We start from the raw sequence: 13,684 nt of genomic DNA, 5'->3' as shown, positions 1-13,684 counted from the left end.
TTCATTGATTTATATTTTGATATTTATCATTTCCTCTTTTGCTTGCTTTGTGTTTATTTTACCCTTTTTCTGGTTTCTTAAGGTAGAAACTTAAGTTGATACAAGACCTTTTTTCTTTTCCTAGATAGGGTTTTAGTCTACAAATTTCCTGCCAAGTACTGTTTTAGCTGCATCACATAAATTTTGATATATTGTGTTTTTATTTTCATTAATATCAAAATACTTTCCCATTTCCTTTTTGACATTTTCTTAGATCCATGGGTTATTTAAAAGTGTGTTATTTAGCTTACAAATATTTGGAGATTATCCAGAGATCTGTTATTGGTTGCTAATTTAATTACATTGGTGTCAGGGAACATAGTTTGTAGGGCTTGAATTCTTTCAGATTTATTAAGATTTGTTTTATAGCCAGAGTATGGTTTATCTTAGTAGATGTTCTGCTGTTATTAGGTAGAGTATTCTATAAAAGTTAGGTCAAGTTAGTTGATAATGTTGTTCAAGTACTTCACAGTTTTAACAAACTTAAATATATGTTTTTGTAATATGATTTATATATTTTACATTTGTATATCATGCGTTCAGTTTTTTTTTTCTATCAGAGCATATTCTCTGTTACATCTTGTGAGAGATTTTATTTTACAAAGAAGATTACAAAATTATCTCCCATTCTTCATGCTTTTCTGTAGTGTGGTTTTGTTACCAAGAATGGAATCTGATTTCCTTCCACCTGACTGTAGGCTATCCTTAATGACTTGAAATCAGTATAGTGTAGCATGAACGAATGGTGTTGCATGGCTCCAGGTAGAGAGGCCATTGGTAGATGTTCTGGTTTACAGTCCTAACTGAGCACTTTTTTTGGCCATTCCAGGCCAGATGTCAGATACATACATGAAAAAAGAAGTAATTTTGGAAGTAAATCCTCCAGCCCCAGCTTTTGTAGCTGGTAGGACTCTAGAGCAGGTGTTCAATTTGCCATTTTAGTCCAGTTGTGGAAGTTGTGTTTAAAATGCACACCAGAACCACCAGAACTTTGAGTCTTCCCAGATCAGGCCCCTCTGACCCATAGTTTATTGTTTATTGTTCTACATCACTAAATTTGATTAGTGGTTGTTGCACATAGTAGTCATTCCCCAGTAAACGAAGGGGATTGGTTTCAGGAGCCCCATATTTACCAAAACCTGTGCATTCTCAAGTCCCACCATGGGCCCCTCAGAACCCATGTGTATGAAAAGTCGGCCTGAAAAATTGGTATACCATATAGGTTCGCATCTCCAAAATATTGTATTTTCAATCTGCATTTGGTTGGACAATATCTGAGTATTAAGTGAACTCCCACAGTTCAAACCCATGTTTTTCAAGGATTAACTGTAATAAGGAGATTACCTCTTTTTCTGGGATTTGAAGGTGGTAAGCATTTTAGTTCCTATATATCTGAATGTCCTTAACCTCACTCATAATTGGTAGTTTAGAGACTCTAGAATTCTTTGTAATTCTTTATAATTCTTTCTCAGAACTTTGAAGTTATTTCTCCATTGTCTTGTTGCATCATGTCTTGCCAGTGAGCCATGATGTAAATCTGATTCTCATTCCTTTATGTAGGCAGTGTTTATTCCCTTTTGAAGCTTTTAGGATTTTGGGGTTTCAGACATTTCATCAGAGTGCATTTAGGTAATCCATGGTCCACTGCTGTCTTAGGACTCAGGTCTTTGTATTTGCCTCAGTATATTTATTATACTTAACAATAATCTAAAATCTTCTTGCCTGTATTCTTTTAATGGGAAACTTTCTGTTCTTTTGGGGATAAATACCTATATACACTTTTTTCACCCATGGCCTGAAGGCAGCAGAGGAGGTGACCATTCGGCTCCTACTGAGTCACTTTAATTAATAACTGTTTAGTTTCCTCCAGGGAAGTTTTCTTGCTTTCCATATTTGCTGCTTCAGAGCATGGAGCAGTGCCCACTTTTGGCATGCGTGTTTTTCCTGGATACTCTGTAGTAATATGATAACCTCATTTAATCTGATCTAATCTGCCTTTTTTTCTTTCAGAGATTCTTCATCTTTTTTGGTTCACTGAAGGCACTTATCCCTTGTTTATTTTTCAGGACTCTCTTAGCATTTAAGGAGCAGGTGGGACTCTAGAGCAGGTGTTCAATTTGCCATTTTAGTCCAGTTGTGGAAGTTGTGTTTAAAATGCACAGAAATCACACACACTTTGTTTTCATATGGACTTGTAGTTCAACCTTTTCTTCTGTTAGTTCTTTTTTAGGCTACTCTTACTACTAGGTAGAAAAACTACTTGTGTGTCTCTTAATCTTGTATCTCTTCATCTATTCTTGGATCTCAGTATCAGTGAAAATCCTCTTTTGTGGATTATATTAATAAGGGAATGATGATTTAGATGCCAACTTTGACAAGACTGCATAGAATATGTTATAAAGTAAAAATGTTGTAGTATAGTTTGCAGAAATTTTAAGAAACATGTTGCTTGTATTCCTCACATTTTTGTTGTTGTATGTAAAAAAATCATTGCAAGTAGGATGAGTTTTAATGACTAAAATAATCACAATTTCATAAGGTTGTAAGTTTTGAGTATATTTGCATAGGCTTTTATTTTAAGTAAACCAGAGTCTTATTTTTCCTTTAATCTGGTGATTTGCTTGAGACTTTATTAAAGAAAGATCTTTTTTTTTCAGACCAGCATCTCAGACATGTTGAAAAAGATGTTTTGATCCCTAAAATAATGAGAGAAAAGGCCAAAGAGAGGTGTTCTGAACAAGTTCAAGGTAAGATTCAAATATTCATGTAAAGATCAAATTTATTTTTAATAATATGATCTGAATTTAATCCTTAGCCCCAGAATCAAGTAGTCAATGAATTAATATGTATGAATTGCTTCTCACCCTTTCGCTGAAATACCAGTATTTCAGCTTTCAGAACTTCCAGTGATGTTCAATTCATTTACAGTTTAAAAATATTTCCCTAAATTACTAGTAAAAAACATTTTTTTTTTTACCCTCAGAGGTACAGTTATATACATAGAAAAACTTGGTATGAGTGATTTGGAGAAACAAGTTATTCTTATGATTTTTATAGGAGAGGAAGAAACATCAAATCTAACATATACTTGTTTTCCATCTGTCACCATATTCACATACAAATATATATACTAAGGTGATTTTCTTTGGTGTCATTGTCTATTACTGAATTGTTAATAGAATCCCGATAGGACTTACAGTGAGTCTGGGGTTTTTGTTTTGTTTTATGTTTCTAAGTGGAAGATATTTATGTAAATACATACACTAGATAGCTACAAGTGTACGTTTTCCTTGGAAAATGTTTTAACATGAAATTGTCCTATAGATCTAGAGACATCAGTGATTAATATGTAATATTCTAATGAAACATGTAAAGAAAGCAGTGAAAGGTGAGTAGTGAGGCCATAATACATTTGTAAATGATGAGTTATTAGAAAAGCACATGGCAATATTACTTTAGAAATATCTTTAAAAAATTCTATCTCTTGGAAAGGCCATCAAAAAGAAGTAATAAACTTTTATGGACATAGGCTATTTTCCTGGCTTTACTTGTTCACTTTCCCTGTGGTCATCTTTATTGAGGGACCACAATAATTTTTAGTGAGGATGATGGGCTGCACTTCCACTGCAAGCTTTACTACAGGGGAGCAGGGCTGTGTCAACTCTAATTTCAGGACTGGGTCAATAACATTTGGATACTAGGAATGCTTTTGTTCCCTTCCCTGTCCTCTGCCCTTAGAGAGGACCTTTGCAATTGATGAATGGTGGCAATAAAATAAAGAGTAGTTCTTTGGACTCAACAATGTGTGATGGTCATTTTTGTTTCTTCAATAACTTATTATGACCTATTCCATTTTAAAACTCATATAAATAACCATCCAATGGTTTTGCTCTTGCTTTCTTGTGAATTAGTTTAATCAGAGTACCTTTCTTTAACACCTACCCCCAGATGTCTTGAGAAGTCAACCTATTGACACCTGCAGGTAGTGCATGTATGGCATTGGTAGGTGTCATGTTTATGGTCACAAGAGGTACCTCCTGCATATTCCTCATATAACTTAAAAAATACGTATCCTGATTCAGGTGAGGGGAGATAAAACTTAAAAACCCTATAATAAAGTTGTAGGGCTTTTTACTACTAGGAAAATTTACTTATTAATGATATATCAGTCTAAAGTTACACATATAAGTTGTATTTATGCTGTCATGTAGCATATTATCTTTATATCTAGAATGAAAGAAAGCTAGCTAACTCAAATACAGATTTAATTTTTACTGACATAATTCCAAGGAAAATGCAGAATGATTGTGTGACTTTGGGTTTCAGAACTGTCTTTCATTGTCTCTTAGACAATGAAACTTTGTTTTTGGTTTTTGAAATGAATGAGTAGAGTATAACTTTAAAATATTTATTTGTGTTACAAAACTAGTGTTTTATAATGGTACAGAAAATAAAGTGTTTAATTTTCACTTCATCAAAAGTTAAGTTGTTTAGGATGTTGACGTAGTTACGTTTTTGCTTTTTTAATATACTTACGGTTTCTGAAGACTGAAAGCATCTTAAAATCTGTGATTCATTTGGATTATTGAAATGTATTCATCTATGTTAGAATGTAATAACATAATTTGAATTTCTTATAGATAATTATATATTGATTTTTTAGGCCATGTGATTCAAAACAATATTTTAGAATCTAAAATTGATGAGAGAATAAGAAGTCTTTAGTATTTTCTAACCATATAAATTAGGAAATCATATACATTAGAATTATTCAAGCAGCAGAAGAAAACTTCATTTAAACTCAACAGTTATACATAATTTAGAATCGGGACATTTCCATTGTAGTTTATTTACTGTTTATAGCTTTTGCTTTATTAAATAATTATAGGATTTTATATAAAAACATTATATATGCCAATTGTATGGTTCTTAGATAAAAGATACAGGAATTTTAATAAGTGATCTGACTTTCTGCTAAATGCCTAAAACATGATTGCATAGGAAAGCTTTTCTGTTAGATTTTTTTTTTTTTAATGTCATTTCAACCCAGCTGATCATAAGAATTGGGTCAGACTGCCAGCAACTTCGGTTTGTGAAGGGAATGGAACAGCTTTTCCATGGACAAAGAGAAATGAAATCACTTTCAATGAAAGAAAGATGCCTCATTATAGTCACCAACAGCAGTTATTGACAGCTACACTTCCTATTAACAAGGAGCATTTAACTAAGAGTTTGGCTGTTGGATCTTTGGACTTGATCTAATTTGCTAGCATTAATTAGTTTCTTTTGAGCACAGACACTTGGTGCTCACAGCTATAGATTTGGAGGGCTAATTAGGATAGAAAATTGAACAGAATTGGGTAAGGCATTAACCTTCAACCATTACCAGCTGGGACACTGATAAAGACCACAGAGTCCAAATGTTACCTATTGATGTGAAGAGTACCCTAATGAATATCAATTTCAGCCAGGTTGCTATATTCTTACTAGTTCTCTCTTCATTTTAATTTTTTAACCAGTTTACATGATACCCTCTTTATCTATACACCATTGGTTTTTACTTAATGTACACTGAATTAGTCTGAGTTGCATATTTCACCTAATGTTTAAATACAGTTAAAATTTGTCTTAAGCAGTAGATAACATTTAGAATGTTTCATCATTATATACCCTTATACTTCTAAAATTTAATTTTAATCTGGAATTACAGGATTCTAATTCTACAGTGAATTTGTATAAGTTCCAGTAACTATGCCATTTCAGTATAATGAAAACTATAACATAATACAAAAAAATTTTAGCTTTTGGGTGACAAATAGTGTTCATATTATTCAAATGGTGTCAACTCTTGAATCTTGGTCTTTATAAAATATATTTTTAATAATGTAAAATAAACACAAAAGTATATGGGTTTTTTTTTCCTTTTTCTTTGAAATGGAGTCTCATTATGTTATGCAGGCTAGTCTCCAACTCCTGGGCTCAAACAAGTCTCCCGCCTTGGCCTCCCAAAGTGCTGGGATTGCAGGTGTGGACTATTGCGCTCGACCTATGTTTCTTTTTGAAGAGAAGAATAGTGCTTAGCACCTTTCCTTTTTGAACTTTGATTTGATTGGAAAGGAGAATCCTGATCTTGCTATTGGGGAAACTTTGACAAGATTATAAACTCTGTTGGTATCAAAAGAAAAGTTAATTGATTTAAATATAAAATTTAATTTTATAGTATTCTTTCTTTGCTAGTGATATTATTGGCAGTGAATAAAGCTGCTAAAATAAATGACTGAAGTATACTGGTAGACATTAACACAGTGAACACTGAGTACATTGGGAATGGAACTGAAGGAAAACTCTAGAATGGCCAAATCGCTTTCTTACTTCCTCCCACTTTCCTCACCTTCCAAAAGCCAAAACAGTAATCTCCCACCAACTGTAATGATGAAATCATTGCTTTTTCTTGGATCTAGGAGTTAGCACCTTGTGTCTTAGGGAGATGGTTTGACAAACTCTAGATTTCAACTTTGTGTCTTTTTCTAGCCGTTTGACTTCACTAATTAAATGATTTACGTTTTCTATGTTAGTAATCTTTAAAAAATATTGTTTGCCATATATAGGTAAACTATGCATACTAGTATTAATACATTTTTCTCCGTAAGAGGAAGAGTCACTGAATTATATAGTGTTTTGTAAAAATTCCCCACTATATTTCTTTGCTTTTTTTGAAGTGCATAGTTGACATTTGCTATAAAGTCTCTATATTGGATAATGACGTTTGCTTTAGAAATAATAACAGCCCTTTCTCTTTTTTCCTTTTGCTATCACAGGTAAAGACAGAAAAGTATTTTGTCATCAGGGATGGGTTGGAACTTTCTTTAACCTAGCTGTATTCTCTTACTGACTCCTTTCATCCCTTGGGCCTTCTTTTCCCTTATTTTAATGTTTCTTTTGTATTTATGTTGCAGTCTTTGTGATCTGTTGTCCAATAAGTGGGATGTAGCTCTGAAAGAATTATGTAAAGTACAAGGAAGCATGGGTTATTTGTTTGTTTGAAACATCACAGAGCTGTAGGTAAATAACAAAGAAGCTCGATAAACTGCCCTGTTCTGTCAATCACACAGAACTGAAGTATATTGTATTTTGTGAAATTCCAAAGATGAGTGAATAAACAAAAAATAATCAAGTCAAGAATGCTTAGAATGTTCTTTAGGAAGTTTACAGGCAGATAATTATCAGAACAGCATTGAAATACGTTGCAGAGCTGCAGACTATATACATGATCAGAGTAATCAATCTTCTGTCCAACTGTGTTACTTGAAGCTGCCAAAAACCTGCCTTTTTATTTGTTGTTTGAGGTGTACCGTTCTTATTACATGTATTTTTGTCATTAACCGGTGCACCAGTATTAACTAATGCTGAAGTGGATATGCAACACATCTTGAGACTGATTTGGATATATTAAAAGGAAAATAATCACTGCATATGATGAATAGCTGTTATATATGAGTATATTATACAGTCTAAGAAATACAAGTTGATATAAGGCACAGTTTCTGCACTTTGGACTTACACTGGACTATCTCATGGGTTCCCAAGACCACCATTGGATTGATTGATTCACTAGGAAGACTGACAGGACTCAGCATATAATCCTACTCATAGCTAAAATTTATTACAGCAAAAATATACAAAGCAAAATCAACAAAGGGAAAAAGCATATGGGAAAGTTCAGAAGAAACCATGGCACAAGCTCCATGAGTCTTCTCCTGCTAGAGTCACTCAGGGTGTGCTTAATTTCTCCAGCACTGTATTGTGACAACACATGTGAAATGTTGTCTACCAGGGAGGCTCATTAGAGACTCAGTCCCCAGAATTTTTATTGAGAGTTTGTCATTTGGGAACCCTCTGCCTAACATGTACCAAAATTTCAGATTCCCAGAAGGAAAGCAGGTGTTCAGCATAAACCATATTGTTTGCACAGTTTGGGCACAGTGAGCCACTCTTATCAATTACGAAATGGTGGGGACACTCCCAAGATCCGAGTTCTCCAATGCCACTTAAGGGCCAATCTTGCAAGCAAGCTTTTTAAGGATAGCAGTGTCATGCCTGTTATGTTAACTCTTTTCTGCACATGATCATAATAAAAGTTACTTAGCAGTAACTATTTGTGTATGCCTATCATGCCTGGTGTTATGCCAATGGAATCATGAGTAATAGGCTTATATCAATCATAAATACAGCTGAATTATTTTAAAAGTAACTGAACAAAGTATATAGCGGTCCTTCTTATTTGTGGTTTCACTTTCCATGGTTTCAATTACCTGTGGTCAACTGAGGTTCTAGTTTTATCATTTCATATCATCATCATAAGAAGGGTTAGTATAATAAGATATTTATAGTACAATAAGATATTTTGAGAGACACCATATTCACTTAACTTTTATTGTTATAAACATTCTATTTTATTAGTTGTTGTTAATCTCTTACTATGCCTAATTTATAAATCAAATTTTATCAGGGGTATGTATGTAGAGGTAATAAACATAGTATACGTAGGATTTGGTAGTATCTGCAGTGTCAGGCATCCACTAGGGGGCTTAGAACGTATCCCCCATGCATAACAGGGGACTACTGTATAATGGTTACTACTTACTGATCCAGTGGTTCTCAATTGTATGTGTTAGCTCATATGCTCATTATCAGACTCAGTAGCTTATTATGATTATCTTGTTTCTGAAAACAGGACAGTTTTGCAATAAAATTATATGTAGTTGGACATAAATACCCTTGAATAAAATGGCTAGTTTTCTTCTCACAGAGGAAGATGCAGTATATTTTGGTTTTAGAAATAAATGAAATTTTACTTTAAGTTCTGGGATACATGTGCAAGATGTGCAGTTTTGTTACATAGGTAAACTTGTGCCATGGTGGTTTGCTGCACCTATCAACCCATCACCTAGGTTTCTTTTTTTTTTTTCCTTTGAAACCGAGCCTCTCCCTGTTGCCTAAGCTGGAGGATAGTGGCGCAATCTCAGCTTACTGCAACCTCTGCCTCCTGGGTTCAAGTGATTCCCCTGCCTCAGCCTCCCTGTGTAACTGGGACTACAGGCACACACCATGATGCCTGGCTAATGTTTGTATTTTTAGTAGAGATGGGGTTTTGCCATGTTGGCCAGTCTGGTCTCAAACTCCTGACCTCAGGTGATCTGCCTGCCTTGGCCTCCCAAGTCCTGCGATTGCAGGTGTGAGCCACCGCACCTGGCCAATCCATCACCTAAGTATTAAGCCTAGCATACATTAGCTATGTATCCTGATGCTTTCCCCCCTCCCTGCCCCCAACAGACCCCGGTGAGTGTTGTTCCCCTGCCTGTGTCCATGCTTTCTCATTGTTCAGCTCCCACTTATAAGTGAGAACATGTGGTGATTGGTTTTCTGTTCCTGCGTTAGTTCCTGCTGAGGATAATGGCTTCCAGCTCCATCCATGTCCCTGCATCCATGTCCCTCGTTCCTTTTTATGGCTGCATAGTATTCCATGGTGTATATGTGCCACATTTTCTTTATCTGGTATATCATGGATGGGCATTTGGACTGATTCCATGTCCTTGCTATTGTGAATAGTGCTGCAGTGAACATACGCATGCATATATCTTTATAATAGAATGATTTATATTCCTTTAGGTATATACCCAGTAATGGGATTGCTGGGTCAAATGGTGTTTCTGGTTTTAGGTCTTTGAGGAATCACCACACTGTCTTCCACAATGGTTGAACTAATTTACATTCCCACCAACAGTGTAAAAGTGTTTCTATTTCTCCACAGCCTCACCACATCTGTTGTTTCTTAACTTTTTAATAATTGCCATTCTGACTGGCATGAGATGGTATCTCATTATGATTTTGATTTGCATTTCTTCAATGACCAGTGATGTTGAGCTTTTTTTCCTGCTTGTTGGCAGCATAAAGTTCTTGAAAAGTGTCTGTTCATGCCCTTTGCCCACTTTTTAATGGAGTTGTTTGTTTTTTTTCTTGTAAATTTGTTAAGTTCCTTGTAAATTCTGGATATTAGACCTTTGTCAGATGGGTAGATTGCCAAAATTTTCTCCCATTCTTCAGGTTGTCTGTTCACGCTTATGATAGTTTCTTTTGCTATGTAAAAACACTTAAGTTTAACTAGATCCCACTTGTCAATTTTTGCTTTTGTTGCAATTGGTTTTGGCATTTTCGTCATGAAATTCTTGCCTGTGCCTATGTCCTGAATGGTATTGCCTAGATTTTCTTCTAGTGTATAGTTTTGGGTTTTACATTTATGTCTTTAATTCATCTTGAGTTAATTTCTTTTTTTTTTTTTTTTTTTTTGAGATGGAGTTTCACTCATGTTGCCCAAGCTGGGGTGCAATGGCATGGTCTTGGCTCACTGCAACCGCTGCCTCCCAGGTTCAAGCAATTCTCCTGCCTCAGCCTCCTGAGTAGCTGGGATTACAGGCATGTGCCACCATACCCGGCTGAGTTAATTTTTTTTTTCTTTTTTTTTTTGAGATGGAGTCTCACTCTGTTGCTTAGGCTGTAGTGCAGTGGCATGATCTTGGCTCACTGCAGCCTCTGCCTCCTGGGTTCCAGTGATTCTCTGACCTCAGCTTCTTAAGTAGCTGGGACTACAGGCATGTGCCACCACACCTGGCTAATTTTTATGTTTTGATAGGGATGGTGTTTCACCATATTGACCAGGCTGGTCTAGAACTTCTGACCTCAAGTGATCCACCCGCCTCAGCCTCCCAATTGAGTTAATTTTTGTATAAGGTGTAAGGAAGGGGTCCAGTTTCAGTTTTCTGCATATGGCTAGCCAGTTCTCCCAGCACCATTTATTAAATAGGGAATCCTTTCCCCATTGCTTGTTTTTGTCAGGTTTGTCGAAGATCAGATAGTTGTAGATGTGCAGTCTTATTTCTGAGTTCTCTATTCTGTTTCATTGGTCTATGTGTCTGTTTTTGTACCAGAACCATGCTGTTTTGGTTACTGTAGCCTTATAGTATAGTTTGAAGTCAGATAGCATGATGCCTCCACCTTTGTTCTTTTTGCTTAGGATTGTCTTGGCTATATGGGCTCTTTTTTTTGGTTCCATATGGATGTCAAAATAGTTTGTTCTAATTCTGTGAAGTTTTTCTAATTCCGAATTCTAGTGGATGCTTGACAATGGTAGTGTAATGGGAATAGCATTGAATCTATAAATTACTTTGGGCAGTATGGCCATTTTCACGATATTGATTCTTCCTATCCATGAGCATAGAATGTTTTTCCATTTGTGTCCTCTCTGATTTCCTTGAGCAGTGGCTTGTAGTTCTCCTTGAAGAGGTCCTTCACTTTCCTTGTAAGCTGTATTCCTAGGTATTTTATTCTCTTTGTAGCAATTATGAATGGGAGTTCATTCATGATTTGCTCTCTGCTTGTCTATTGTTGGTGTATAGGAATGCTTGTGATTTTTGCACATTGATTTTGTATCCTGAGACTTTGCTGAAGTTGCTTATCAGCTTAAGGAGCTTTTGGGCTGAGACAGTGGGGTTTTCTAGATATAGGATCATGTCGTCTTGTCTTCCTATTTGAATAACTTTCATTTTCTTGCCTGATTTCCCTGGCCACAATTTCCAATACTGTGTTGAAAAGAAGTGGTGAGAGAGGGCATCTTTGTCTTGTGTTTGTTTTCAAGGGGAATGCTTCCAGCTTTTGCTCATTCAGTGTGATATTGGCTGTGGGTTTGTCATGAATGGCTTTTATTATTTTGAGGTATGTTCCATCAATACCTAGTTTATTGACGGTTTTTAACATGAAGGGATGCTGAATTTTATTGAAGGCCCTTTTTTGCATCTATTGAGATAATCATGTAGTTTTGGTCTTTAGTTCTGTTTATGTAATGAATTCGTTTATTGATTTGCATGTGTTGAACCAGCCTTGCATCCTGGAGATGAAGGTGACTTCATCGTGGTGGATAAGCATCTTGATGTGCTGCTGGATTTGGTTTGCCAGTATTTTATTGAGGATTTTCACATTGATCTTCATCAGAGATATTGTCCTGAAGTTTTCCTTTTTCTTTTTTTTTTTGAAATGAAGTCTTGCACTGTCATGCAGGCTGGAGTGCAGTGGTGTGCTCTTGGCTCACTGCAAACTCCATCTCCCAGGTTCAATCGATTATCCTTGCCTAAGCCTCCCAAGTAGCTGGGATTACAGGCGCCCACCACCACGCCTGGCAAATTTTTTTTTGTTTTTAGTAGAGATGGGATTTCACTGTGTTGGCCAGGCTGGTCTCAAACTCCTGACCTTGTGATCTGCCCACCTCGGCCTCCCAAAGTGCTGGGATTACAGGTGTGAGCCACCACGCCCAGCCTTCTTTTTTTGTTGTATCTCTGCCAGATTTTGGTATCAGGGTGATGCTGGCCTCATAAAATGAGTTAGAGAGGAGTCCCACCTCTTCAGTTGTTTGGAATAGTTTCAGAAGAAATGGTACCAGCTCTTCTTTGTACCTCTGGTAGAATTCAGCTGTAAAACCACCTGATCCTGGGCTTTTTTGGTTGGTATGCTATTTATCACTGCCTCAATTTCAGAACTTGTTATTGTTTTTTGTTGTGAGCATTTTAGTGCTATAAATTTCCCTCTTAACACTGCTTTAACTGCATCCCAGAGATTCTGGTATGTTGTCTTTTTCTTCTCATTGGTTTCAAATAACTTATTTATTTCTGCCTTTATTTCATTATTTACCCAGGAGCCATTCAGGAGCAAGTTGTTCAATTTCTATTTAGTTGTGTGGTTTTTAGTGAGTTTCTTAATCTTGAGTTCTAATTTGATTGTGCTGTGGTCTGAGAGACTGTTTGTTATGATTTCAGTTATTTCGCATTTGGTGAGGAGTATTTTACTTCCCAATTATGTGGTAGATTTTAGAGTAAGTGCATTTGGTGATGAGAAGAATGTATATTCTGTTGATTGGGGGTGGAGATTTCTGTAGATAACTATCAGATTCACTTGATCCAGAGCTGGGTTCAAGTCCTGAATATCTTTGTTAATCTTCTGTCTCGATGATCTGTCTAATATTGACATTGGGGTGTTAAAGTCGCTCATTATTATTGTGTGGGAGTCTAAGTCTCTTTGTAGGTTTCTAAGAACTTGCTTTATGAATCTGGGTCCTCCTATATTAGGTATGTATATATTTAGGATAATTAGCTCTTCTTGTTGAATGGATCCCTGTACCATTATGTAATGCCCTTCTTTGATCTTTTTGGTTTAAAGTCTTTTGACAAAAAGTAGGATTGCAACTCCTGCATTTTTCTGCTTTCCATTTGTTTGGTAAATTGTCCTCCATTCCTTTATTTTGAGCCTATGTGTGCCTTGGCATGTGAAGTGGGTCTCTTGAATACAGCACACTAATGGGTCTTGACTCTTTATCCAGCTTGCCATTTTGTGTCTTCTAATGGGGGCATTTAGCCCATTTACATTTAAGGTTAATATTGTTATATGTGAATTTGGTCCTGCCATCATGATGCTAACTGGTTATTTTGCCAACTTGTTGATGTAGTTGTGTCATAGTGTTATTGGTCTTTGTACTGAAGTGTTTTTTTGTTTTTTTTTTGTAGTGGCTAGTAACAGTTTTTTCTTTCCATATTTAGTTCTT

At 35.8% G+C, this 13,684-nt stretch overlaps 1 protein-coding gene across 3 annotated transcripts in view; it reads left to right on the top strand.

Annotated features, from left to right (window-relative positions):
* The window catches only part of CMC1 (C-X9-C motif containing 1), an 83,576-nt gene that overhangs the window by 18,993 nt on the left and 50,899 nt on the right, over positions 1 to 13,684 (top strand). For all 3 annotated transcript variants that reach the window (XM_054480133.1, XM_054480131.2, XM_054480132.2), the window contains one exon: positions 2,697 to 2,786. In XM_054480133.1, coding sequence (XP_054336108.1) covers positions 2,744 to 2,786 — 43 coding nt within the window. In that variant the 5' untranslated portion in view covers positions 2,697 to 2,743. The remainder of the gene's footprint in view (positions 1 to 2,696; positions 2,787 to 13,684) is intronic.

Source organism: Pongo pygmaeus, chromosome 2, assembly GCF_028885625.2.
Source record: "Pongo pygmaeus isolate AG05252 chromosome 2, NHGRI_mPonPyg2-v2.0_pri, whole genome shotgun sequence".
NCBI classification, from domain to species: Eukaryota; Metazoa; Chordata; class Mammalia; order Primates; family Hominidae; genus Pongo; species Pongo pygmaeus.
This window is presented reverse-complemented; position numbering and strand designations above follow the sequence as displayed.